The sequence below is a fragment of the Oreochromis niloticus genome, linkage group LG5, assembly GCF_001858045.2.
Source record: "Oreochromis niloticus isolate F11D_XX linkage group LG5, O_niloticus_UMD_NMBU, whole genome shotgun sequence".
In the NCBI taxonomy this organism is placed as follows: Eukaryota; Metazoa; Chordata; class Actinopteri; order Cichliformes; family Cichlidae; genus Oreochromis; species Oreochromis niloticus.
This window is the reverse complement of record NC_031970.2, coordinates 14554136-14577895: the sequence shown is the minus strand read 5'-3', so window position 1 is coordinate 14577895 and position 23760 is coordinate 14554136. Positions and strand designations below refer to the sequence as shown.

Genomic DNA, 23760 nt, shown 5'->3' with positions numbered 1-23760 from the left:
CAAAGTTTTACAAGGTTTTAATAATGGGTATATTGATCTTCTCTAGATAATAAGGCAGCAGTGGTCGTGGTTCTGTCGTGTGAGATTCGAGTTGTGAAAGATGCCATAGAGGAAATTGAACAGGTATACACACACACACTGTGAATTTCATATTTGCTCCGGTGTTTATAACTAGGCCTTTATTTCAAAAGGAGCGTTATTATTACTATCATTATTATTATCATTATTATTATTATTATTATTCATTCAGTTTTAGAAGTTTTCTTTGTGTATTTTTCTATAATAATAAAGCCAGCAGTGCCAGAAAGTGCACTTGAAGCTGGCTGATGAAAGTCAGTCACCATAGATTCCAACTTTACAGCAAAATTGAACATGTTTATATTCTGGTATGGTTTTGGTCTAGTTTCACCCTTCATAACAACTGTAATGGCAAAAATGTGTTGCCTATCAAATCCCATCAGGCATTAGCTGAGGGTGAAGACCCATTCAACGACGTACTCGATGATGACCAGGACGGAGATGAACCCCGAGGCAACCAGGACACGTACTGGTCAGAGAACGATCGGCAGGTGATTGGTGCGTGCCAGGGACTGATAAAAGCAGCAGCAGCTTGTCTGAGGAAACTTACATCAGCTGTCAAATCCAACGGTGACTTCAGCACTCCTCAGAACGTGTCACAGCTTGATGACTTGGCTGATATCAGCAAGGAAATCAGCCCTGGGTAGGCGCATGCATAGAAACACACACACACACACACACACAGGGGTCAAGACTTCACACTAGTAGAAACAAAAAGAACTAAACACCACAAAATTTTGTAACAGTTAGACCCTGGATGCTTATACTTCTTTATCTAATGCAGACATTCTTATTTGTTCTAATATAAATAATTATGGTTTCCATAGTTTTTATTCAAATGAAAATGTGTGTTTGGGGTCATAATTAAGGTTAAAATGCAAGTTCTGTTGCAAGTTTTAATAATGTCGCAGACATGCAGACTCACCTGTGTCGTTGGCTGTCTTTTCTCCTTAGCGTTGATGATCTGGCCCTTTGTCTCTACCCCCCCATGGATTATAATGGCGTCGAAACCAATGTAAGACACACACTTTCACCCAATGGGATTAAGAACGTTTTGGTTACAGCTCTGATCAAAAGTTCACAAAGTCAGCCACCTGAAAAAGCTGACAGTGGTCTGACTGTTTCATTTTGTAAATGTGGACCTTTTATAAAATCTCCAAATATTTGGTTGGAGTCAGCTTACTTCGGGTTGTGACTTGATTGCTCAGAGTGTCATGCTGTTTCCAGGCCTGTGGTGTTGATCTGCTTGTGTAATTTATGTGAACTGTGCTGGTATGTCAAGTGACAAAAGTGCAGGGGAGTGGAGTCAGATGTGCACAGAAAAGCTTTTAACTTCAGTTGGTCGTTGTTTCACTGCCTTGCTTTTTCACGAGACAGCATATAGATAATGTCAAGAATCGCAGGGAGCCAAACAACTGAAAATACCTCCCCACCTGCTTTGATAAGTACTGCTGTAGATGGGTAGGAGAAACTACCATTTGTCCACTGTTGCCGCTTACACAGTTTCCTAAAAAATTGCTAGCTTGCCCCCTCCTGATGACCTCATGCATTTTGTGAAAGAAAGTTTGACATATAAGGGAGCAGCATTTCATCTGTTATGTCTGTCAATCATGAAAAGGGATCATTTTACGACTCTACAGTTGCACAGTCTAACACTGATGCTCAGAGCAAACAAAGAAATGTTATATTAACAGGGAATGAGCATTTCTTTGTGGTCAGGAAGGAATATTCTTGACTTATAATTTCCTAAAAAGTATATTTGTGCTTCTGAATTTTCTCAGTTCCCACTCTTTTTCCAAAGTATTGAACACAGCTCAGACTGTATTTTTACTAAACAGCAAATTAAATGTATTGGAACTACACTTTTAAATGGGCCTGTTATAATCTTTATTTATCATATTATGGGCTGTGGTGTAGCCTCTCAGATCATCCTCTGTTTAAAAACAAATCGTTTTATTTTATGACTCCTTTTATTGCAACTTTCTTCTGATTGGCCACATTTTGCAAACAAAAGGTTTGGACAGTAGATGAGTGCGACTTCTGTGATTAGAGTCAGAGCTGTATGCCTGAGATGACAATATTAAGGATGTCCAATCTCTGATGTATTGATCCATAAAAACATGTTATGAAACGGAGTGTTTAGAGGGGACTCAAGTCTGAATTTATACAGTGGGGGAATTATTCATTTGATCCTCTACTGAATTTCTAAGTTTGCTTACTTACAAACAAATGAACAGTCTTTCATTTTTAGGGTAGTTTCATTTTAATAAAGAGAGACAGAATGACGAGAATGAGAAATATAGAAGAAAAAACACATTACATAAAAGTTATAAGGTAATCTTGCTTCATGGGGTGAGGATGATCTTGAAAAATGTGATGGATCAGTCCAAAACTATATGAAAGGAGCTTGTTGATGATCCAAAGACAGCTGAGAGTCTCTATGTTCTTTTGTAAGTTAGCAAACTTAAAAATTCAGCAGGAGATAAAATAATTTCTTTCTCTCTTCATGTAATATAAACGTAGAACCTGAATAAAGATGTTGTTTTTCTCAACAGGTGTGTAAATTAGCAGCACTTCTAAAGAAAATTCTGGAAATCATCAGGTAAGAGTCACTGCAGTCAAAACAAAATGTTCTTAGACATTTTAGGTTAAGTGACACTGCAACAAAACATGACAATAAAACTGGAAAGCAGATTGTGCCTGGTCTAATTTGTCAACCAGTTTCCCTCGGGGAAAGTAGTTGGGTGTGTTAGAGAATGTTGAGAAACAGGTGGGTGGAGTTTCTGAGAATCTGATCTGATCTGATCATGTTGTGTTACATCTTTTCAGGTTGCATGAACACTGAACATGACTTGTTCACATCAGTGTTGGACAATGTGGTTTCTTCCTATGAGTGATATGAGAGGAAAATGCTCTTTTATTGACTCTGTTTATCATTGTTCAGGTCCAGTCATGTGTGTGGGGAGTCGGAGCTGACCTGGGTTCAGTTCTTAGATGGAGCCATCGATCACAACCTGCAGAAAGCCAAAGACCTCATTCAGCAGGAAAGCTAGTGTATCTGTGCAGTTAGGCGTGTTTCTGTTGGGGTTTTTTGTATAAAAATACTATGGATTTTGAAACAAGTATAAATGTGTGCACAAAGAAAAATAATTAAGAGGTGGAACTTGTTACAAAGACTGTTTTTTGTGAGAACACAATGTAAGCTGCATAAAGTAACATGTCATAGATCTCACTTACTCAGTACAAATAAAGAGCATTTTCATTTCTCTTAAAATGAAAGAACAGCTTCATCAACAGATTATGTAAGCAAAAATAAAACAAAATCACTCTGGTCATTCATTTTGACTCCTCTACCTAGAAGAATGGGGAATGAAATATAACTTTCATTTTGATGGTCACAGAGACAAAACAGTCTGAAGAATTACCAATCAAGTTCAAGTTAAAATGCTGTTAAAATGTTTGGTGACTTTGCCCAAAAATAAGGTTATGCATGTGCCAAGTTACTTGTTTTGATGAGATCTTAGGGATACAGTTAGCTAAGAAAAAACGTGAATGCACTTATCTACAAGTGCATAAGGTCTGAAAGCAGAGCACACAAACACTGGGAAACAAAAGGTTGCTTTTCTCACTGTAGAAAGATGTATCTTCAAAACTTAGTGCCAAAAGTAGATGTTAGTCCCTTTAAGGGGAAAATGCCACCAACTGGTGTGTGAAGTCCCGTTTTTGAAGCCTTGTGCTATCATCATCTAGCAATTTTCCCTCTTATTTCCAGAAATATAGGTATGGTTCACAGCCCAGATCCTTACTCAACGACAAGTGGAATGTTCTGATATTAAACTTTTAAAAGATACAGTTTAACTGATTTTTTTTATTTTTAGTTGACAGTACTGGAATAACTAAATAATCCATATATCTCCTTAAAGCCTAAAATATGAAATAATTGCCAGAAAATTACACTTTTTGTGAAAATGCAGACATTTAAGTTAATTTTAATCTCTATACATGACAAAAATCACACCGATGATGTAGAAGTCTCAAAAACTCACAGAAAATCTGTGTGTTTGAAATATGATACACTAGGGTTTTAGAGGACATATAATTGGGGGTTTTTGTAGCGTCTCTATTCACCCTCAGCCTTCAGAGCACTCTGAACCCAGCAGTTTTTGGATCTCAGGGATTATTTGTACAGTGCATCTGATAGTCACAATGCTTTACTTGTTCCTATATTTCATCATGTTACAGCCTCATTTCAAAATGAGTTAAATTTACGATACTTCATAATTACAAAGTCATAAAAAGTTTGCTTGAAATTCTTGCAAATATCATTTAAATAAATAAATAGTATAACATGAGTTTTCACAGCCTTTGCCATGACACAGTTGGCAGCATTGAGCTCAGGTGCGCCCTGTTTCCACTGATCATCTGTCTGACGTCTCTTCAGCTTCAGTAGAGTCGACCTGTGGGAAATTCAGTTGTCTGGACAGGATTTGGAACTTGTCTATAAAAGATCCCATAGCTGACACTGCATATCAGAGCACAAACCAAAGCATGAAATCCAAATTACTACAGGACTGACAGCCCCAATGACCACAGTGGCCTCCATCATCTGTAAATGGAAGTAGTCTGGAAGTGCCTGGCCAATATCAGCAACTGAGGTCTTAGTGAAAAGCCTGAGTCAGCGAGGTAACCAAGAATCTAATGGTCACTCTTTTTACTCTGTGGAGAGAGAATCATTGAGAAGGACAACCATTTCTGCAGCACTTTACCAATCAGGCCTCTATGTCAGAGTGGTCAACAGAAGCTACTCACAAAAAGATGAGGCTGTAATTGTTGCCAAGGGTGCCTTATCAGTGCATTTTTATTTTTAACTTTTAATAACTGCAAGAATTTCAAGCAAACCTTTTTCACTTAAAAAAAGATTATTAAAGGGTGTAAAATTCTTGTGAAAAATAAATGTAATACATTAAATCAGAATAAGGCTGTAACATGACAAAATGTGCACAAGTGAAATGCTGTGATTGTTTTCCACAAGCATGCCACATTGTTTAAGACTGACAAACTTTACATACAATTCACTAACAGAGACAAAGATGACCTTTCTACAGTGAAACAGGTAACTTTTAAAAGGTAAGCAAGATAAAAGGTGATTAATCACTGAGCGGTTTCAGCATTGGACTTTTTGGGCAGCAGAAACTGTCAACCCATATGCAGTTTCAACACATTTTGTTTTTGCTGACTCAAGACAGACAAAAACGTGAACCAAAAGAAATATGGGATAGTCTGATACAACATTAGGCAATATTATTGCGTAGTCAGCTTTAGATGATTCATGCTAATCGCATCCTATTCATGCATGACTACATTCACCAACTACGAAGCTGAACTGCATGCTAAGACATGACACAAGCAGTGCCAGGGTGTTCAAGGTTTTATTTTTTTTTAAATTTTCTATTAGCTTAGATTTCACATGATTGTTTACAGCGGTTACAACCAGTTGCTCTGTAGAAAGAGGGGATTAACATTAATCAACCAGATGGAAAACCACAGATAGTATTTAATAAGTAAAGCTTTAGAGTTTACTGGACAACCACAGGACACAAATTTTGAGGAACAAAGACTCAAAGTTACCTGTCTCACGTTTGAAAGGTCTCAGTTCTTGGAAGTAAATCAACAGTAGACCTCTAACAGGTTTCATCATTTTTTTCTGTGAAATGCAGGGTGTGGGCACCGATTGGAAGTAAGGGTTTGTCTAATGGAGAAAGTAGTTGTTAGTCATTTCAAAGGGAAAAGTGCCCCTGTTATGCCACCAGCCTCATGCTGAACATTGTGGCTATCACCATCTTAGCTTTTTGAAACCAGGCTTAATGAGCAATCTGCAAATTGCATATCACTAAAACCAACCGTAAATGCATCAGGAACATCTTTACGAAGTTCATGGATCAATGTATTTCCTGAAACAGGACTTTGTTTTCTTGTTTACTCTGTCTTTGTCTGTCTAGCTTCAACTTTAATGAATTGTCATACTTCCACTGCTGTGATAATCATATTGGGCTTGTCTGCTCAGCACCAGTAACTGGTGAACACTGTGGAGAATTTAGCAGCTAAGGAGCCTGATGTTGCCCTCAAGAGTTGGTAAAGCTAAGAAAGATATGAAATATTGGGTTCACAGTAAGATGTGCCATCTGCTTCATCTGTAGGGGGCTATAATGTTTTTGTGACCTGAAACAAAGGTTTTTTGTCAATTTAAAGTTACCTCGAACTGAAAGGCATCTTTAAACTAACCAATGTAAATGTAAGTTAAATGTAACTAGATGTTGATTTAATATTGTAAAAAAATAATATATGTAATAATCACATAAATTTAAGTACAAATTTATGAAAATCATTTTTGTCCAGATTGTACAGTATGTCTAAAGTCAAATTATTCTTTTTTCATAGTGCAAAAAGCAAATGGGAAATAAAATTGAGTAAAATCAAGTCTGTAGGTCTACATGTGTTTTGTGGACTTGGAGAAGGGATTTGACCATGTCTGTCAGGGTGTGGAAGATGGATGAGGCTTGGAAGGGCTTGGTCCGCATAGCTGACAATGAGTTGGACTCGTTCCAGGTGGGACTGGATTCCTTCAAGGCCGCCCTTTGTCACTGATTCTGTTCGTCCACTTGGGTGGTCTCAAAATTTCATCTCTGCTTTTGGTGGATGATGTGGTTCTGTGGGCATCATCAGGTGGTGGGTTCCAGCTCGCACTGGAGGGGTTTGCAGCCGAGTGTGAAGCGGCGAAAATCAGAATCAGCACCAGCACCTTCAAGTCTGAGGCCATGGTCCTCAGCCAGAAAAGGGCCGAGTGCCCACTCCCAGTCAGAGACGAGTTACTGAACCAAGTGATGGAGTTTAAGAATCTTGGGGTCTTGTTCATGAGTGAGAGGAGCGGGAGATCCATAGATGGATTGGTGATTCACTGGTCCGTTGTGGTCAAGAGAGAGCTGAGTGTAAATGCAAAGTTCTTGATTTACTGGTTGATCTACGACTCCAACCTAAACTATGATTATAAGCTTTGACCGAAAGAACGTGATTGCGGACATAAGTGCCGGAAATGAGGTTTCTCCGAAGGGTGGCTGGGCTCTCCCTTAGAGATAGGGTGAGTTCAGCTATCCGGGAGGGACTCAGAGAGGAGACGCTACTCCTCTACATTGAAAAGAGCCAGTTGAGGTGGGTCAGGTATCTGACAAGGATGTTTCCTGGGCACCTCCTGCATGAGGTGTTCTGGGCATGTCCCACCAGGAGTAGGCTCCGGGGCAGACAAAGGACACGCTTCCAGCTGGTCTGGAAACACCTCGGTCTTCCCCCGGACAAGCTGGAGGAGGTTGCCAGGGAGAGCGAGGTCTGGGCTTTTCTGCTTCGTCTTCTTATATTAAAATGTCTCAGTGATTAAATGCATAACTACTTTAGTTACCAATATAAAGAAGAGTTTCACTGGTGTGCCCACTTAAGATCAAAGTGGGCTGGCCCACAATGTAAAATGAGTTCGACATCCCTGCTGTAAGGTCTGTACCTCACAATGTACCTGGTGATGCCTCTTATTGTGAAATGGTGCTATAAACATAGAATTGATATTAAACTGCAGACTAAACTGAGGGATGAAAGACACAGATTGTAGGTTTTTTATGTTGTTCTGTCCATTATCCACAGTCTGTAGGTAAAAGTGCAAAAGTCAAATATTTGAATCTGGACGTGTTGTTAATATTTCTTGAGAACTTGAGTTCCCCAGTTTTAACTGTGGTTCAGTTTGTTTTTATGAAGATATTAGATTAAATGTCGAATTCTCACAATAGTAGAATCTTGCCAAAATTGGATCCAAATCTGGATGAACTGCAGAGGTTAATCACTTTTAAGCTAGATCAAACTTCAACTCTTGCAACAAAAAAAAAATTAAATAAATAAATCCATCTATTTTTTGAGTAATCCTGCTAACAAAGAAAAAAACCAAACCCACTGCATGACTTCACTACAAGAGGTGTGATTATTAGACCTGACTGTAACTTGTGGATTGCAGTTTGTGACTACTAATGTGATTTAAACTGAGGAAATGCCTGGAAGCATCACATAGTGAGCACAAACACTTGATTAGATGTTTATGCAGTATCTAGACTTTTGTTGATTAAAGTACAATATTCATAAGTTTTAAACAATTACTCATTGATAATTCACAGGTATATTAGTATAATGCATTACACTAATGTGGCCCAATATACAGTCCTGTGATTCCCCCCACCCTTTTCTGAAGGAAGGGGATCACAGTGCATGCTTGCATCCATCCTTCCCTCAATTAACTGTAGCTCCCCAGTGCCAGCAGCAGTCATGCAGCCCCAAACAATGACAACCCACCACCATGCTTGACTGTAGGCAAGACACACTTGTCTTTGTACTCCTCACCTAGTTGCCGCCACACACCCCTGACACCATCTCAACCAAAAAAGTTTATCTTGGTCTCATCAAACCACAGGACGTGGTTCCAGTAATCCATGCCCTTAGTCTGCTTGTCTTCAGCAAACTGTTTGCGGGTGTTCTTGTGCATTATCTTTAGAAGAGGCTTCCTTCATGGACGACAGACATCAGGCTGATCATCCACGCCTGGCAGCACTCATACATCTATTTTCAAAAGATAACCTCTGGATATGACACTGAGCATGTGCAGTCAACTTCTTTGGTTGACCATGGCGAGGTTTGTTTCTGAGTGGAACTGTATGGTCTTGGCTACTGTGCTGCAGTTCAGTTTCAGGGTGTTGGCAATATTTTTATAGCCTAGGCCATCTTTATGTAGAGTAACGTTTTTTTTTTTCAGATCGTCAGAGAATTCTTTGCTATGATGTGCCATGTTAAACATCCAGTGAAGTTGAGAGAGTGTGTGATCAATAACACCAAATTCAACACACCTGTTCCCCATTTGCACCTGAGACCTTGTAACACTAACGAGTCACATGACACCAGTGAGGGAAAATGGCTAATTGGGCATAATTTGGCCATTTTCATTTAGGGGTGTACTCACTATTGTTTCCAGCGGTTTAGGCAATAATGGCTGTGTGTTGAGTTATTTAGAGTGACAGCAAATTTACACTGTTATACAAGCTATACACTGACTACTTTACATTGTATCAAAGTGCCAAATCTTCAATGTTGTCCCATGAAAAGATATAGCAAAATATTAACAAAAATGTGAAGGGTGTACTCACAATTGTGAGATATTGTAACTACTCTTGTTATTACTTAAATGAAAAAAAACTTTACAGGCAATGTCTGATTAAAGTCTAGACGCCAGCTAACAAGAATACCAAATACCGTCTCTATATGCTGCTCCGCTAAATCTTTACCTTTGTGAGTCTCCCTGCATTCAGTATTGTAGGTGGGCTGAGATCAAGGGCTGTCATGGTCGTGTCTGCCCGGCCAGCTCCACAAGGCCACATGTGTTTTGTGTACATTCTCCTCTCTCCTCCCCGCCAGGGCGGAGCTCACTGCAGGCTCCCGCCCTTGGCACACACCTGCATCTCGTCAGGCTCTAATTACGGGTTGGACTCTTAAGGCCGGGACGCAGACAGCCTCACCGCTGGATGATTGTGCTAGACACGTCAGTGAACCTCAGCCTCGTATCCTTAAGCTGTGTAAACTTGCTGCGATCTCTGTGTAACCTTATTTTCCCCGGACCGTGACTAACCTGTTGTTTCAACCGCTGTAAAGAAGAAGAGCTAGCGTGTATGTGACTCCCATCCCGGACTTCCCTTTCGGACCTAGGACCCCCGTTCCCCTCACTGTATATATCTGCACCTGGTGACTGTGTAAATAAACGTTGTTTCCCCTGAACGCTGCTCTGCGCCTGAGTCCTACTACACCGCATGACAAGGGGTCTGACTTTGTCATTAATATCTCTTTTCTTTACATAAGAAACTCTTGAATTGCTTTTGCAGTACGCTTTGGGTCAGTATCCATTTGCACAGCATTGGGCGGATTCTGAGCAGAGAATATAGCCCTGCACACACCAGAATAATGTGTTATTTTATTTTTTATTGTTTTTTTAATTATTTGTTTACTTTGTTATCTTAGGCTGTTTCTTTCATTCTCTATACTTTTCTCTTCCCATCATTCTGGTACAAATTAAGCTTGTTTTCATTTATGAAAATGTTTTTTTATGTGTAGACTCTTTTATATATTTTTTAATATCTGCGCAGCTTTTAAAGAGCCAGGAAATGGTTAATCTTGTTGGTTAATCTATTCTCTGTAACACTTTTAGGTGAATGCAAAATGAGGCTGGGTGTGACTGTAAAATCTGCTGCTTTAAAACCCGTGAGGGTTGTGTCTCCTGTCTCCTGTGTGCTGCTGAGTGCCTGCCCGAGAGTTTGTCACTGTGCCTACTCTGCTGTGGAAAGTCTAGAAAGATGCCATCGGAGACCAAGCCATCGAGTAAGTACACCAACTTTAAGACATGTATTAACTAAGGTTTATTATCATGTTTGAGCACATTGCCTTCCTGCAAGCATTGCATGCTCAGTGAAAGCCTTAATGTATTCTTATTTACTTACGATTTATTATTTACTTAATATAATTTATTTACTAAATATTAAGGTCAAGGTCAAGGTCAAATTTATTTATATAGCACATTTCAAACAGCCGATGCTGCACAAAGTGCTTAACAATATAAAAATAGCATTAAAAAGCAACAATGTAGTACAATAATAACAATAAAAAACAATAATAGGACAATAAAAGAATTAAAACAATAACTAAAAACTAATTCAAATAAGACCAAAATGCTTGGATCATAGTGTGTTAAAAGCCAGGGCATAAAAATGTGTCTTTAGTAATGATTTAAATTGCTCAAGTGTTTGTGCAGATCTAATATTTAAGGGGAGACTATTCCAGAGTCTGGGACCTGCCACAGAGAAGGATCTATCACCACGGGATTTGAGATAAGTCCGTGGGATGGACAGCATTAATTTTGAGCTAGACCTCATGGTTTTTCCTGGAGCATAGGCAGAGAGGAGCTCAGACAGGTAAGGAGGGGCTCGGGCATTAAGTGACTTAAAAACAAAAAGTAAAACTTTAAATTGGATCCTGTAGGAGACAGGAAGCCAGAGGCTAAAACTGGGGTTATAGGCTCTCCCCAGTATCATATTACATAAGATGATTTGTCAAAAGCAAAAATGTAAGTTTTTCAAAGAGTGTCATGTTACTCATGTTATGCTCTTATATTGTATGACTTCAGTCAACTTTCCGGTTCCTAGAAATCTCACTGGCAGCCGCTGGGAATAGAAATGAATGCCTTAGAACAACAATCTTCAGAGAGACAAGCATAACATTAAAACAATAGAAGAACTTTATGTGATGTCATGTTAAACTAAATTCCCATGATTTTCTTCCCCTCTATCAACTGTTTACTGTGTAGGTCATCATTTTACAACCTGGAAAATTAAAGATATTTACTGTGACCTGGTCTGTTAGATTCCTGAAGCTAAATCAAATTAGGCTCAGATTGAGGTCAGTTTTAACACCAGTTTACCAGAAAATTAAGTGAAAGAAACTCTGAAACTCTTTTAAATATGACTGATAAGAGCATTTTTTTAAACCCTATATTATGTATTTTATATATATTATACTTATAATAATCATATATGTTATATTTATTACACTGCATGCTTGCTTTTTGTCGAACATTCACAGTCGGGTGTTTCTGACAGCAGCTTGGTGTTTATTATCTTAGAATCCCAGTAGCAAAATACTTGTTGCTTGTGTTATTAATTCAATTCAATTCATATAAATTCAAGTAGTGTTTTGCTTTTTGGGGGGATTTTCACCAATTTTCTGACATTGTTTATGTATATATAATGTAAAACAGAGACTACAGGTAACTAAAACTTTAAATAAATAATTAAAAAAATAAAGTTTTTGCTACATCACAGATGCATTTGTTCTCTTAGATGTTTCAGTATGTGTATTAGGCACTCATTTATATATACAATTAATCAATCAGTCTGTCTCCAATCATGAAAAAAAAAAGCCCTGTAATAGCTCTTTCTCCTTTTTGCCATGTTTCACTACAATAAGGCCTGAAGGACAATGAAAAGGCAATCAGAATTTTTCATATAGATTCTTTTTAGAGAAAATTGGAGGGATTCGAAAGTCTCTCCTTGCCTTTTGAAGAAACACTCTCATTATTGTATGGCGAGGTGCTTCTAAGAATTGTGGCCCAGTTTTCCAAATGACTTGTCAGTGCAGTGCTTTTGTATGCGTTAGTGCTGAATATATCTGCAGGTTTTAAATGTGAGATTAATTAACTTTGTCTCTTGTAGCTCTAATCAGTTTTGGTTAGAGCTACATGATGATCATTTTTGTGCAGTTACAAAATTCACAAATGCAGTTGAGGATTGGCAGACTTCTTTATGCAGGTCTCCAGAGAGCTTACGTCACACACGAGCATTCTGTTAATTTGTTACCCTGCCCTTTTGAAGCATAAAACTAAAGTTTGTATAATTTTTCTTTTTATTTTAAATCTCAGTTTTTAAAGGAGTGAATCTCAACTGTGAGACCAACAACACTGAACATCACACCAAAAAAATCTCAAAGGATGAGCTGATTGTGAGGCGAGGCCAGCCGTTCACCGTCAAAGTTGAACTGACGGAACCTTTCAAGCCTGACCTTTACCCACTCGCCATCACTGCAGTGACAGGTTTGTATGTTATTAAGTGATGCTTTTTTTTTTTTTAAATTAGACTTTTTTGAAAGCGTTTAACCATGCTGAGCAAGGAAATTTGCTTTTTATCATTGAACACATGCCTAAGACTAACAGACTGTCATTCTGAATAACTGACAAAAACCATGGATGTTTAATTTATAATGTTGATTTACCAATTGATTTATTAAAATCAATTGGTAATTTAAAGTGTCTTTGTCCTGTCTAACGTGTCTTTGTCCTGTCTTCTTCCCCTAATAAAGACAGCTGCCCCTTCCTGAGCCTGGTTCTGCTGGAGGTTTCTTCCTGTTAAAAGGGAGTTTTTCCTTCCCACTGTCACCAAAGTGCTTGCTCATAGGGGGTCATATGATTGTTGGGGTTTCTCTGTTTTTTGTTTTTTTTAAAAATATTATTGTAGGGTGTTTACCTTACGATATAAAGCACCTTGAGGCAACTGTTGTTGTGATTTGGTGCTATATAAATAAAATTGAATTGAATTAAACTGAAAGATTAATATGTCTGTGAAGAATTTTTTGGCATTGATAATGAAGGCTGCTTGTAGTATAGTATACTTTAAAAAGAGGATTCAAACACACAAAACCAGAATCAGGTATTCCAAGCAGAAAGTGGGTTTTTTTTTTTTTTTTTAGTGAGCTGATAGAGTTAAAAAAAAAAAAAAAAAAAAGGAGAAAAATAAATAAAGATCAAGAATAATAAAAACAGGTGAAACCAATGAGGGTGGGGCAGACAACTATAAGGGTGAGGAAAAACCCAGACGTGACATGTAAGAGAAAGGCTCTTTTATAAGTAATCTAAGCTTTACTTAAAGGCGTTTGCCAACTAGCACAGTTGGATATGACAGTTGATTTTCTTTTTTTGGGTACACACCTTTCAGTCTGGAGCTGGCATCAGGTTCCAGCTCCATTCCTCAATGAAGCCTGAACTCTCTAAGGCAAGCCTTTCTGTAAATAGTCTTCAGTTTTCCAGGTTTTCTGAAGGACATTCAAAGCTCTTCTTTGGATCGCTGCCTTTTGTTCTGTTCTCTCTCAAGATGATCCCAGACTGCTTCAGTACTGAGGTCCAGGCTCTGATCAAAAGTAACAATTATTTTCAGTGTCCACTATTCCATATTTCAATAAGATCTCCAACACCAGCGATTGACAAGTAGCCCTAAACAATAGACAGAGCCTCAACCATTTTCCTGATGGCTGTAAGCATTCCTTGTTGTATCCCTCTCCTGACCTCATCCCTACACAACAAGAGCAATTTGAACCTGAGAGTATGAACTCATTAGAAAAGTGCTTACTTAGTGCTGTTTTCTTATAGTGTTCTTTACATCTGCACTTTTTTTAAAAGCATTTTCCCCCTGCTGGCCATTAGAAATAATGCAGATATAACTAAGCTTTTCTTCTTTACAGCTTTCATGTAGACTCTCTGGTTAAAATTAGTAGCTTGAAGGTATTGTATTGTTATGTTAATGATCTCTGTGAATCCTCTCTACAGGAGAAAATCCATCTGAGAACCTGGGAACAAAGTCATGCTTTGGTATCCCAGACAAAATCCGGCGTTCACCGTCAGCAAAGGCGGTGTGGAAGGTGGAGCTGGAGAAGAGATCCTACCCACTAACAGGCTCCTTGAATTTGACCATTACCCCTCCAGCTGACGCTCCAATCGGAAAGTACAATTTAACTGCCAGATATAGGGATGAGGAAACATTGTTGGCAAATCTGATTGTGCTTTTCAATCCCTGGTGTCCTGGTAGGTTTGTTATCTTTTTGTCTGCCCACCTGTTTGACTAACTGTCCATCAACACTGCTCATCTGTTGATGTTGTTTTCATAAAAAAACAAAACAACTACCAACCATTGATCTGCCTGTCTCATTTATTTACCCCGATCCCTGTCTCTCTTTAGATGATTCAGTGTCTCTCTCTGATGAGGCAGAGAGACAGGAGTATGTGATGAATGAACATGGCATAATCTACAAAGGAAGTGGGGACTACCTCATATCTATTCACTGGGACTTTGGGCAGGTATAAATATTTTTTTAAATCATGATAATAATCTTCTATGTAATAACCTACAACACTGCAGTTTGAGATAAGCTGCTGTCTTCCTGTCCAGTTTGAAGAGGACATGGCAAAGATTTGTCTGAAGATCTTGGATGTCAGCCCAAACCACCTGGAAAACCCAGCTAAGGATGCTTCTGCTCGCTGTAACCCCATCTACGTCAGCCGCGTGGTCAGCGCCATGGTAGGATATATGCTCCGTGTGTCATTTGCCGAGAACATTTCTGCAAGAAGGTAATTTGAAATTAAAATATAAGGCATTAGGGTAAAATACAAATGCAATATGAAATGAAGGTATAATAAAGTATAGAAAGAAGGAAGGAAATTAAAGGAAGGAAGAAAATAAGTAAGGTGTGAAGACAGAAGGGATAAATAAGAAGGAAGGACGATTTATTTATTTATCCCTAATTTATATATTTTGACATGTTTTATAACAAGTTGTTGGAAGTATATTTTTATTTTTGTATTCATTCGGTTATTTTGTAGTCAGCAGTTACGCAAACCAGTAGTAGAGCTCTTCATATTATTTATACGACAGATTGAGAGCTGGCCGAAGAAGCCAGCAAACATAAATGGTCCTGTTTTCATTATATATGAAATATAGCTTACTGTTAACTAATGGTTTACAGTCATTTTGAGAGGGGACAAAGCTCATGTGTATAAATCACATTATGAGAAAGAGAACTTTGCATTCCTTTTTTCTTCCAGATCAACAGTGGAGATGAATATGGCGTCCTGGAGGGACGGTGGGCAGGTCCATTTTGGGGTGGGGATGAACCCTCTCACTGGTCTGGCAGCTATCCCATCCTCAAGCGCTGGCACAACATCGGCTGCCACCCAGTCAAATATGGACAGTGCTGGGTATTTGCTGGCGTGATGTGTTCAGGTATATATACATACTCAGTGAAACAAACTGCATTATGGCCGGACAGGACTCTACTTCTACATGCACTCACCGGTCACTTTGCTGGGTACATCTGATAGACTGTTCGTTAATGCAAATATCTAATAAATCACATGGCAGCAACTAAATTGATTTAGGCATACAGACATAGTAGTTCAAAATGAATCATCAGAATGAGGAAGGAAAGATGATGACTTGAAGTGAGATGGTTGATGATGCCAGATGGGCTGGTTTGAGTATCCCACAAACTGCTCATCTATTGGGATTTTCACACACAAACATTTCTGTTTTATAGAAAATGGTCTGAAAAGCAGATAATATCCAGTCAGCACCAGTTTCTGGGAGAAAATGCCGTGTTTTAAGAGGTCAGAGGAGAATGGCCACAATGCTTAGTGCAAATAGGAGTGCAAAAACAACTCAAATAACCACATGTGGTTATATGTGGTTCTCTCGTCTGTCTTTTCCTGACACTTTCCATCACTGGGGGAGTGCAACCCCAGCTAGTGGCTTAACAATAAGAACAACAACATTTAAAAATAAAATGAAAAACTAATGTGCAATTTGAGAAATTTCTCATTGACTTTTTTTCTTTGTGTTTGTGGTTCCAGTAATGCGTCTTTTGGGCATCCCATGCCGTGTGGTCACCAACTACCAGTCAGCTCATGACAGCAACAAGAATCTGATCATTGATGTGTACCATGCTGACTATGGGGTCAGAGAGAAAGAGACCAAGGACAGTGTGTGGTAAGACAAAAAAGCTCATATTGCAAGAAAGTAAGTGAGGTACAGATCAGCATGAGCTTCATTACTTATCCCTTTTCTTGTATTCTACAAAGATCTGCTCATATACAAGGTCTTGAATGTTTAGGCTCCACCTCATCATAAAGACCTCATAATACCACATCACCCAAACAGAGAACTTTGTTCTCAGACTGCAGACTTACCTCTGGTTCCTAGGGTATTTAAAAGTAGAATGGAAAGAGTCTCCAGCTGTCTGGCTCCTCTTCTATGGAACCCGCTCCCGGTCTGGTTTTGGGAGACAGACGGTCTCTCTACATTTCTGCAGTTCTGGCAGTTGGCTACCTTGACCTTGGCCTCTACTCTTCTTTTCCATAGAGGGTACTGCTTCTTGTGGGTACTGCTCATCTTATAGCCAGACCTCTCAAGGATCAGTGTAGCTGTGATATAGATCAGCTGCTTGGTTTCAGTGATGGTCAAAGTAAGGATTGTCCATAATGCTACATTTACTTTCAGAGAGTAATTCACATAGTCTTGGTAATCGACCATGCATTGTCCACGTTTCCAGCTTAGCCACAGTCTTCTTTTAGGTCAGGTGCCTTCACATTAGATGCACCAGTTATTATTGGTACCCAGTCGTAGAGTGTAGGGATGATGACTCCCACCCATGACCTGATGTCCTGGGTCCACCTTGCTAAAGAATTTGCGTTGTACCTCATCAGTCTTTAATTGCAATAGCTGATTTTCCTTTATGCACAGCTCTCTTAAGACCCTGCCCCAGCATTTCAATCACACTGAGATCTGGGCTTTGGCTGGGCCATTGCAACACCTTCATTCTTTTCTCTTTCAGTCATTCTGTTATAGATTAGCTACTTGTGATCATTGTCCATGACCTAATTTTAGTCGAGCTTTAGCTGTTGGACATCTGGCCTCTCACCTGACTGTAGAATACTTTGGTATCCAGAGGAGTTCCAAATGTAACACAGAAATGTGATTATGGCTCAGTGGTGTTGGAAAAGCTTTAAGATTACATGGTTGATTTTAAAAAGTTTGTTATTTTTCTGTTTTATTAGTATTTAACCACTACCCTAACTGTGATATGTCACCTCACATAAAAGAGGAAAAATAAGATTTATTATAAAAATCTTAAAGGCCTTTAATCATTTTGTTCATCATGGTTTTCCAAACTATATCTTGTATGTTGTGGGAGTGGTGACTTTGCCTGAAAGGTTTCAATGTCAATAGCAAGACTATCCTTGGTGGCAACTTTTAAAGGGGTGGCCTTAAAAGCATTATTTACATCAATCATCACAGAAACCCATGTCTCTATTTTATTTTATTTTTTTTTTACCATGTAGCATTTTTTATCACCCACTCCTGTCATTACCTTGTTATCATGTTGTTCAGTTCTCTTAAATGTTATGAATTTTCTAAATCTAGTGTTGTGTTTCCACTCACTCCAACATCGTAATGCTGTGTTCTGAATGTGTTTCAGGAACTATCATGTCTGGTTAGAGTGCTGGATGAGGCGAACTGACCTGGCAAAAGATGGTAAATATGACGGCTGGCAAGTTGTGGATCCAACACCGCAGGAGAAGAGTGATGGTGAGAAATCTCCCATCTCCTCAAATGTTCTTCCTTTGTTTAATTACTTTAATTTTCTTGCCTTACCTTAATTTATTGGTAGTAAATATAAGAATAATTTCTAAATTTTTCTTTTGAATGGGCTGCTCTGCATATGCAGGTGCATACTGCTGTGGTCCAGCCCCAGTCAAAGCCATCCTGAATGGAGAAACCGATCTCAAATATGATGTCCCATTTGTCTATGCTGAGGTCAATGCTGACTGTATTGACTGGCTGGTTAGTAAACAGAGATATTCTATAAATACATGAATATCACATTTAGTAGAAACATTAGTGTTAAACTCTTTGGTCTATTAAGTGATATTTTTATTTCCAGGTTTGTGTTCTAAATTGTTTCTTTCTTTGTGTCCTGGCAGTGTAAAGCTGATGGCACAATGGTGAATATTTTCTCTGACACCAAGAGAGTCGGACAGAACATCTCCACCAAGGCTGTTGGCTCCGACACGAGGCTGGACATCACAGGCAGCTACAAGTACAAGGAAGGTGGGTTCAGCTGAAAGACACTTGTGTCTTGGAGACCTTTTGTTTGTTGCTATGCTGATATTATGAAAAAATGTGTCATGAGAGAGGGCAATGTGCACTCATACATTAGTGACTTTTCAGTTAGAAGTTACCACTATACTAAAGCATATGGTTGCATTTTTCCCAAGATGATTTATAAAATGAACATGTTGATGAATTAGCTGAATGTATCACATAAAACTTGAAATAAGCAACTGAGACCATAAGCCCATCAGGAACATGTCATAGATCAATAGAGAGTAATTTTCAAAAACATATCTTTTAAATCAAAATGTGATTATATTAGACTCTTCCCACACTGGCTTCACTTTTCAGGACAGCATGTTACATCAATCCTTCTGTGTACAGTTTAAGTAGCTAATTTAGACTCTGTTTAGAGCTTTGAATTATACATTGTCTTCAGTATAAATTCATCTATATAAAGTCTCTGTAGGGTTAATAGGAATTTTCAAAATAAAGATTGTTTTGGTGACTTGGTTGACTGAAAATAGTAATAAGGTTCAAAACATACACACATTTCATTATGGTCAAGACCAGTGTTGGGTAAGTTACTTTAAAAAAGTAATTAATTACTAATTACTTAGTCAATATTGTATTTAAAATACTTATCTAATTACTGTGTCAGAAAAGTAACTTAATTACTAAATAAGTAATTTAACTAAATACTTCTTAAAATGCCTATAAACCTTGAGTGGACAAACAATAGAAATTAAACTCTTTAAATAATAAATACATTTTTTTAAAGACGGAGACTCTACAGTACGCAGCGGTAGCATCTCTTCCACAATGTAGCCTGCAATCATTTTTTAAGCTCACCTTCAGACGCTTTCTGTGCTGCTGAACTAAAATCAAGTTTAGTCTGCTTAGCAGGAGTTGCCGCGGTGTTATCCATGGATGATGAACAAGAATCACTCAGAAGTGTTCATCTATGCTCTCGTGTCAGGCGCGTCAGTAGATTACTCGTGCTATTAACAGCAGCCGAGAGTTTTTTCTCCCCAGCACATAGCTTACATATTACTGTAATATTCTTATCTGCTTGTTTCAGAAAAGTGAAGAGTATGTCCATTTCATAAAACAGCCACTCGCTTCAGCCGAGTCCGACATCTTCCACTTTAGAATACGACTATGCAGCAAACTGGCGCCAAATGACGTGCAGCTGCACTACAGCGATGTTAAAGCGGCAGAGTTTACTTCTACGTTTAGAAGATAAATTATTGAAATTAAATAATGATATTCAGCGAGTTTAATTATTTTACAATGTAACGCAAGTACATTGTAAGTAACTGTAATTAAAATACCTAAAAAATGAACAGTAATTAGTTACTCTACTTTTTCAGTGGAAAAGTAATTTAATTACAGTAACGCGTTACTTAGTAACGCATTACACCCAACACTGGTCAAGACACATTAAAAATTCTTTAATAAAATTTATTTGTGGCTCTTGAAACTAACAACATTTCCACCCTTACAGGGACTGAGGAGGAGAGGACTGTATTTAAATATGCTCTCACCAGAAATCACCCCAGAGATGATGAAATAAAGGATAATGAAGGGCCCAGGGATGCAGATGTGAACAGGACAAATAATGCAAACCAGAATGGAGGGATGGTGGATGGAGCTGGGAATGCAGGGAAGGAAGTGAACAAGACAGATGATAAGACCACAAACAGCAGAAATGCAAGATCTCCTGAGAGCATCCTTCCACTTCCACAAATATCCATGTGTTTTGAAGAGGTACATCTCAGAGTTCCTGTTGTATCACTTCATTTGTATTTTAGTATTTACTTTTCTCTCAAAGTGTGAATTTTATATCTAATTGTTAGACATAGACCTTTTTTACTTTATTTTGAATAAGTTAACCAAATCAGTTAACGAATAAAAGCTCATCCAATCCACCATCACCAAAGACCCATAAAGAGGACACAAAATAAGTCATTGTCAGTTTGAAATGTTCTCCCTCATATATGCAGTTCGAGAATCATACAGTCATGTTTGACTCTTAGGAAATAAAATCATCAATCAGTTTTTATATTTAAAAGCAGTAGAGCTTACACTACACCATCTGGACAGAAAGAGAACAAAATATTTTAGAAGGAAACATGAAACAATAAAAGTAAACTGGATATGAGCTGAACTGCACAAAGTGAAGATGACATCAAACCTTGCTAACAGCTGTATTTTGTAAATGTATCTTGTGCATACAAAAGGCATGAAACACACTGTCTGATTATGAACCCCAGACCATTAATAGCCAAAGGCTATAAACTAGCTGTGTTTCATGCTCTCTATATGAAATGCAGTTTGAATAAACAAAAATGGTAAATGGCCTGTATTTGTATAGCGCTTTACTAGTCCCTAAGGACCCCAAAGCGCTTTACACATCCAGTCATCCACCCATTCACACACACATTCACACACTGATGATGGCAAGCTACATTGCCATCACCACAAAACACACACACACACACAACTTAGTCGGACTTTAATCTTTGGGAAAAAAACCAATGGTCATTACCTACAAAAAAATCTAAAGCTGAACATCATGCATATTACACCTGGTACACAAGAACTCATATCTTATTACACTATTTGTGGTGCTGCAGGTATCCAAGCCAAAGGACGGTCAGGACGTGAGTCTGAGGCTGGTGCTGAACAGTGAGAGCCGCACTGCCAGGCCTGTGTCCATCAATATCAGCGTCCAAGCCATGAGATACAATGGCTCACCGGTTGAAAACATCCAGAGTGAGGTGAAGGAAGAGACACTGCTGCCTGGAAAAGGTGGGTCTCTGGACACACGTACTTTGTTTAATTCTTAGAGTAGACATAGCTCAACACCAGATTGACAGAAGCTTTGCCATGTCTGCAGGTCATATGAGAAACAGCAACAATTATGAACCTCTCTCTCTATCTGCTCCAGATCTGTCCATCCCTATCTTGGTCCCCTTCTTGGTGTACCATGAGCACATGGTGGACTCTGAGAGCATGAAGATTTCAGCTATGGTCACAGATAAGCTGGAGCCAAAAAATGTGTACCTAGCAGTGAATGATGTCATTCTGTTGGATCCTCCAATCTCCATCACCGTGAGTAAAACACTACCATCTCTGTGTCGCCTTAATCATTATGTATCTTTGTTCCAAGAAGAGCTGCCACATCAGCTCATTGCTGCTGGTATCTACTATTTCACTTGGTTTAATGCTAAATATAAAGATAAATCTAAAATAAATATACAGAAATATAGAGCAAAAGTCTGCAGTTATGCCAGCAGCTGGTTGAGGCTGTTTTGGGGTTTAGCAGTACTTTAAGCAAATAATAAATAACTATATTTGTCCACCAATTTTCATGTTTATCGATTAGAGATGGGACACTTGAGTGTGTCCAAACTTTTATCTGATACCATGTGTGACAATCATAAGGAATGATGTGTGTTTGTCTTTATGAATGATTGTGTATAAAACATGCAAAACATGTATCTGTGGTGTTGTATGATGTGGGCTGTCATGTTTATTGTTACTAATGGGGAAAAAAAGATGAAGCTGCGCAAACTAAGGGTGACACATGCTTTGTCATTTCTATTTTTCTGCAGGTTGGGAACAATACTGCACATGACAAAGTTTGTAAAATGACTAATAAGTAAACGGGGAGATTTTTGTCTTTTCAGCTTCGTAGTCCAGCGAGAGTGAACCAGAGCACCGCTGCTGAAGTGGTTTTCATGAACCCAGTTAACAAGACACTGACTGATTGCACTCTGACTATTTCTGGAAGTGGTCTAGTGGATAGGGAGCAAAAATGCATGTAAGTGTGTGTGCATAAGTTAAACTCATCTGGATTCTAAATGCTTGTGTAAAGTTATACACAACAAATTCTCTCTGGGGCCCCCTCACACCTACTCTGATAGTTTTAGCCATCTCACTCCAGAAATTTGCTCATATTTATGAGTTCTTGTATTGATGCTGTGATTATTATCCCTTATATTTAGAAAATAATTCTAATTCTTTCAAAAACTTTACTCTTGTTTTTCATGCAGACTTCCAGATCTGAAGCCAAGCAACAGATTACGTGCCACTGTATTCCTGTTTCCCAACAAGACTGGCAAGAAGACTCTGGTGGCCAGCTTTGACTGCTCCTCCTTCAGACACCTAAAGTGCACCTGCATTGTCAACGTCCTCCCATAAATCCTCAGAATCACAGAATAGGAGTTGTGTAATCTCAATGAGTAAATCAATAAAAAATTACTCTTTTAAAAAATACTTTATTAGCTTTAAAAAGCAATGTGATAAGAGGGTTTTTTCTTTGTGTTTTTCTTTACTTTCATAAAGAAGTGATTATCAGAAGAAACTTTTTTGAGACTGGCTCCCAAAGGGAGTAAATCCAAACAGACTGCTGTGTTAACTTGTCTGTATCATTGTGGGCTCTTTATCTTACAAGGTAAAGTGCCTTTAGACGACTGTTGTTAAGTTTCATGTGTAGAAAGCATTAATCATACTAATACTGCGCTGTTATTATTATCACTGTTTTTAAAATTGCTTGAAGAGTCAAAGCCATTTCATATAAAAGTCAAATTTATTTGTATTATATGTCATCACTGGCACCATGTACACTGATATAAAAGCTCACACTACTTTGTATTTTAAGCTGTTGCAGGCGATTCAGCTACAAACTCACAGCAATGCTAATGTCAAAACTAAAGTTTACATACATAAAGAATTTAGCTAAACCTTGAAAAACAGACACACGCCTGTATTCTCAATGTGTTTTCTCAGACTTTAACTATTCTTAAAATATATATGAGTCAGTATTCTTGCAACTTTGTTCCTGCTCCTGAAGAAGCTAGAAGCAAGCACACGACGACAACAATACAACAGTAATATTTGCAGTAAGACAGGCTTGCTACCTCCCAAAGGAACTGGAGCTCTTCATTGTTCATAAAAAGTTTGATAGAGTAATTATTATTTCCCTATGTTCGCATGATTTCATCTGTACTGTGCATAAGATGGTATTAAAGCACCTCCCTGTGGCTGAGAAGTAAACTAAACTGTTCCGTTTTCACTGCTTAGATTTCTTTCCCTGAATATATAAATAAAATGGGTATCA

At 38.4% G+C, this 23760-nt stretch overlaps 2 protein-coding genes and 1 long non-coding RNA gene across 9 annotated transcripts in view; 2 read left to right on the top strand and 1 right to left on the bottom strand.

Moving 5' to 3' along the window:
• The window catches only part of ccndbp1 (cyclin D-type binding-protein 1), a 9488-nt gene extending 6079 nt beyond the window's left edge, over window positions 1-3409 (top strand). Inside the window, exons 7-11 of the mRNA XM_003448376.5 lie at window positions 47-123; window positions 462-721; window positions 1033-1093; window positions 2634-2680; window positions 3023-3409. Coding sequence (XP_003448424.1) covers window positions 47-123; window positions 462-721; window positions 1033-1093; window positions 2634-2680; window positions 3023-3131 — 554 coding nt within the window. The 3' untranslated portion in view covers window positions 3132-3409. The remainder of the gene's footprint in view (window positions 1-46; window positions 124-461; window positions 722-1032; window positions 1094-2633; window positions 2681-3022) is intronic.
• On the bottom strand, window positions 3112-9540 carry LOC102080983 (uncharacterized). 2 transcript variants are annotated; one of them, XR_266386.3, is made up of 3 exons: window positions 9444-9540; window positions 9122-9151; window positions 3112-5827 (listed from the first exon to the last, which is right to left on the bottom strand). It is a non-coding gene; the product is annotated as an uncharacterized LOC102080983 (long non-coding RNA). The 2 variants fall into 2 exon arrangements; XR_003220105.1 differs by lacking the exon at window positions 9122-9151.
• LOC100692269 (protein-glutamine gamma-glutamyltransferase 5) lies at window positions 3547-23760 on the top strand. 6 transcript variants are annotated; one of them, XM_025907183.1, is made up of 16 exons: window positions 3547-4761; window positions 10358-10527; window positions 12620-12790; window positions 14297-14551; window positions 14706-14824; window positions 14916-15044; window positions 15569-15746; window positions 16373-16508; window positions 17998-18107; window positions 18247-18362; window positions 18503-18629; window positions 20140-20402; window positions 21272-21446; window positions 21586-21749; window positions 22328-22461; window positions 22694-23760. In XM_025907183.1, exons 2-16 carry the CDS (start codon window positions 10362-10364, stop codon window positions 22839-22841), a joined length of 2391 nt encoding a protein of 796 aa, XP_025762968.1. In that variant the 5' UTR covers window positions 3547-4761; window positions 10358-10361; the 3' UTR covers window positions 22842-23760. The 6 variants fall into 6 exon arrangements, with proteins under 6 accessions (XP_025762968.1, XP_025762969.1, XP_025762967.1 ...); XM_025907184.1 differs by lacking the exon at window positions 3547-4761 and adding an exon at window positions 9574-9697; XM_025907182.1 differs by lacking the exon at window positions 3547-4761 and adding an exon at window positions 9623-9822.

Bases quoted from the DNA above. Each gene is read 5' to 3' on its own strand.
- LOC100692269 (XM_025907183.1), top strand. From the start codon at position 10,362: ATGCAAAATGAGGCTGGGTGTGACTGTAAAATCTGCTGCTTTAAAACC. The intron at 18,630-20,139 runs GTGGGTTCAGCT...CCACCCTTACAG, and splicing joins CAGCTACAAGTACAAGGAAG to GGACTGAGGAGGAGAGGACT. The intron at 21,447-21,585 runs GTGGGTCTCTGG...TATCTGCTCCAG, and splicing joins GACACTGCTGCCTGGAAAAG to ATCTGTCCATCCCTATCTTG.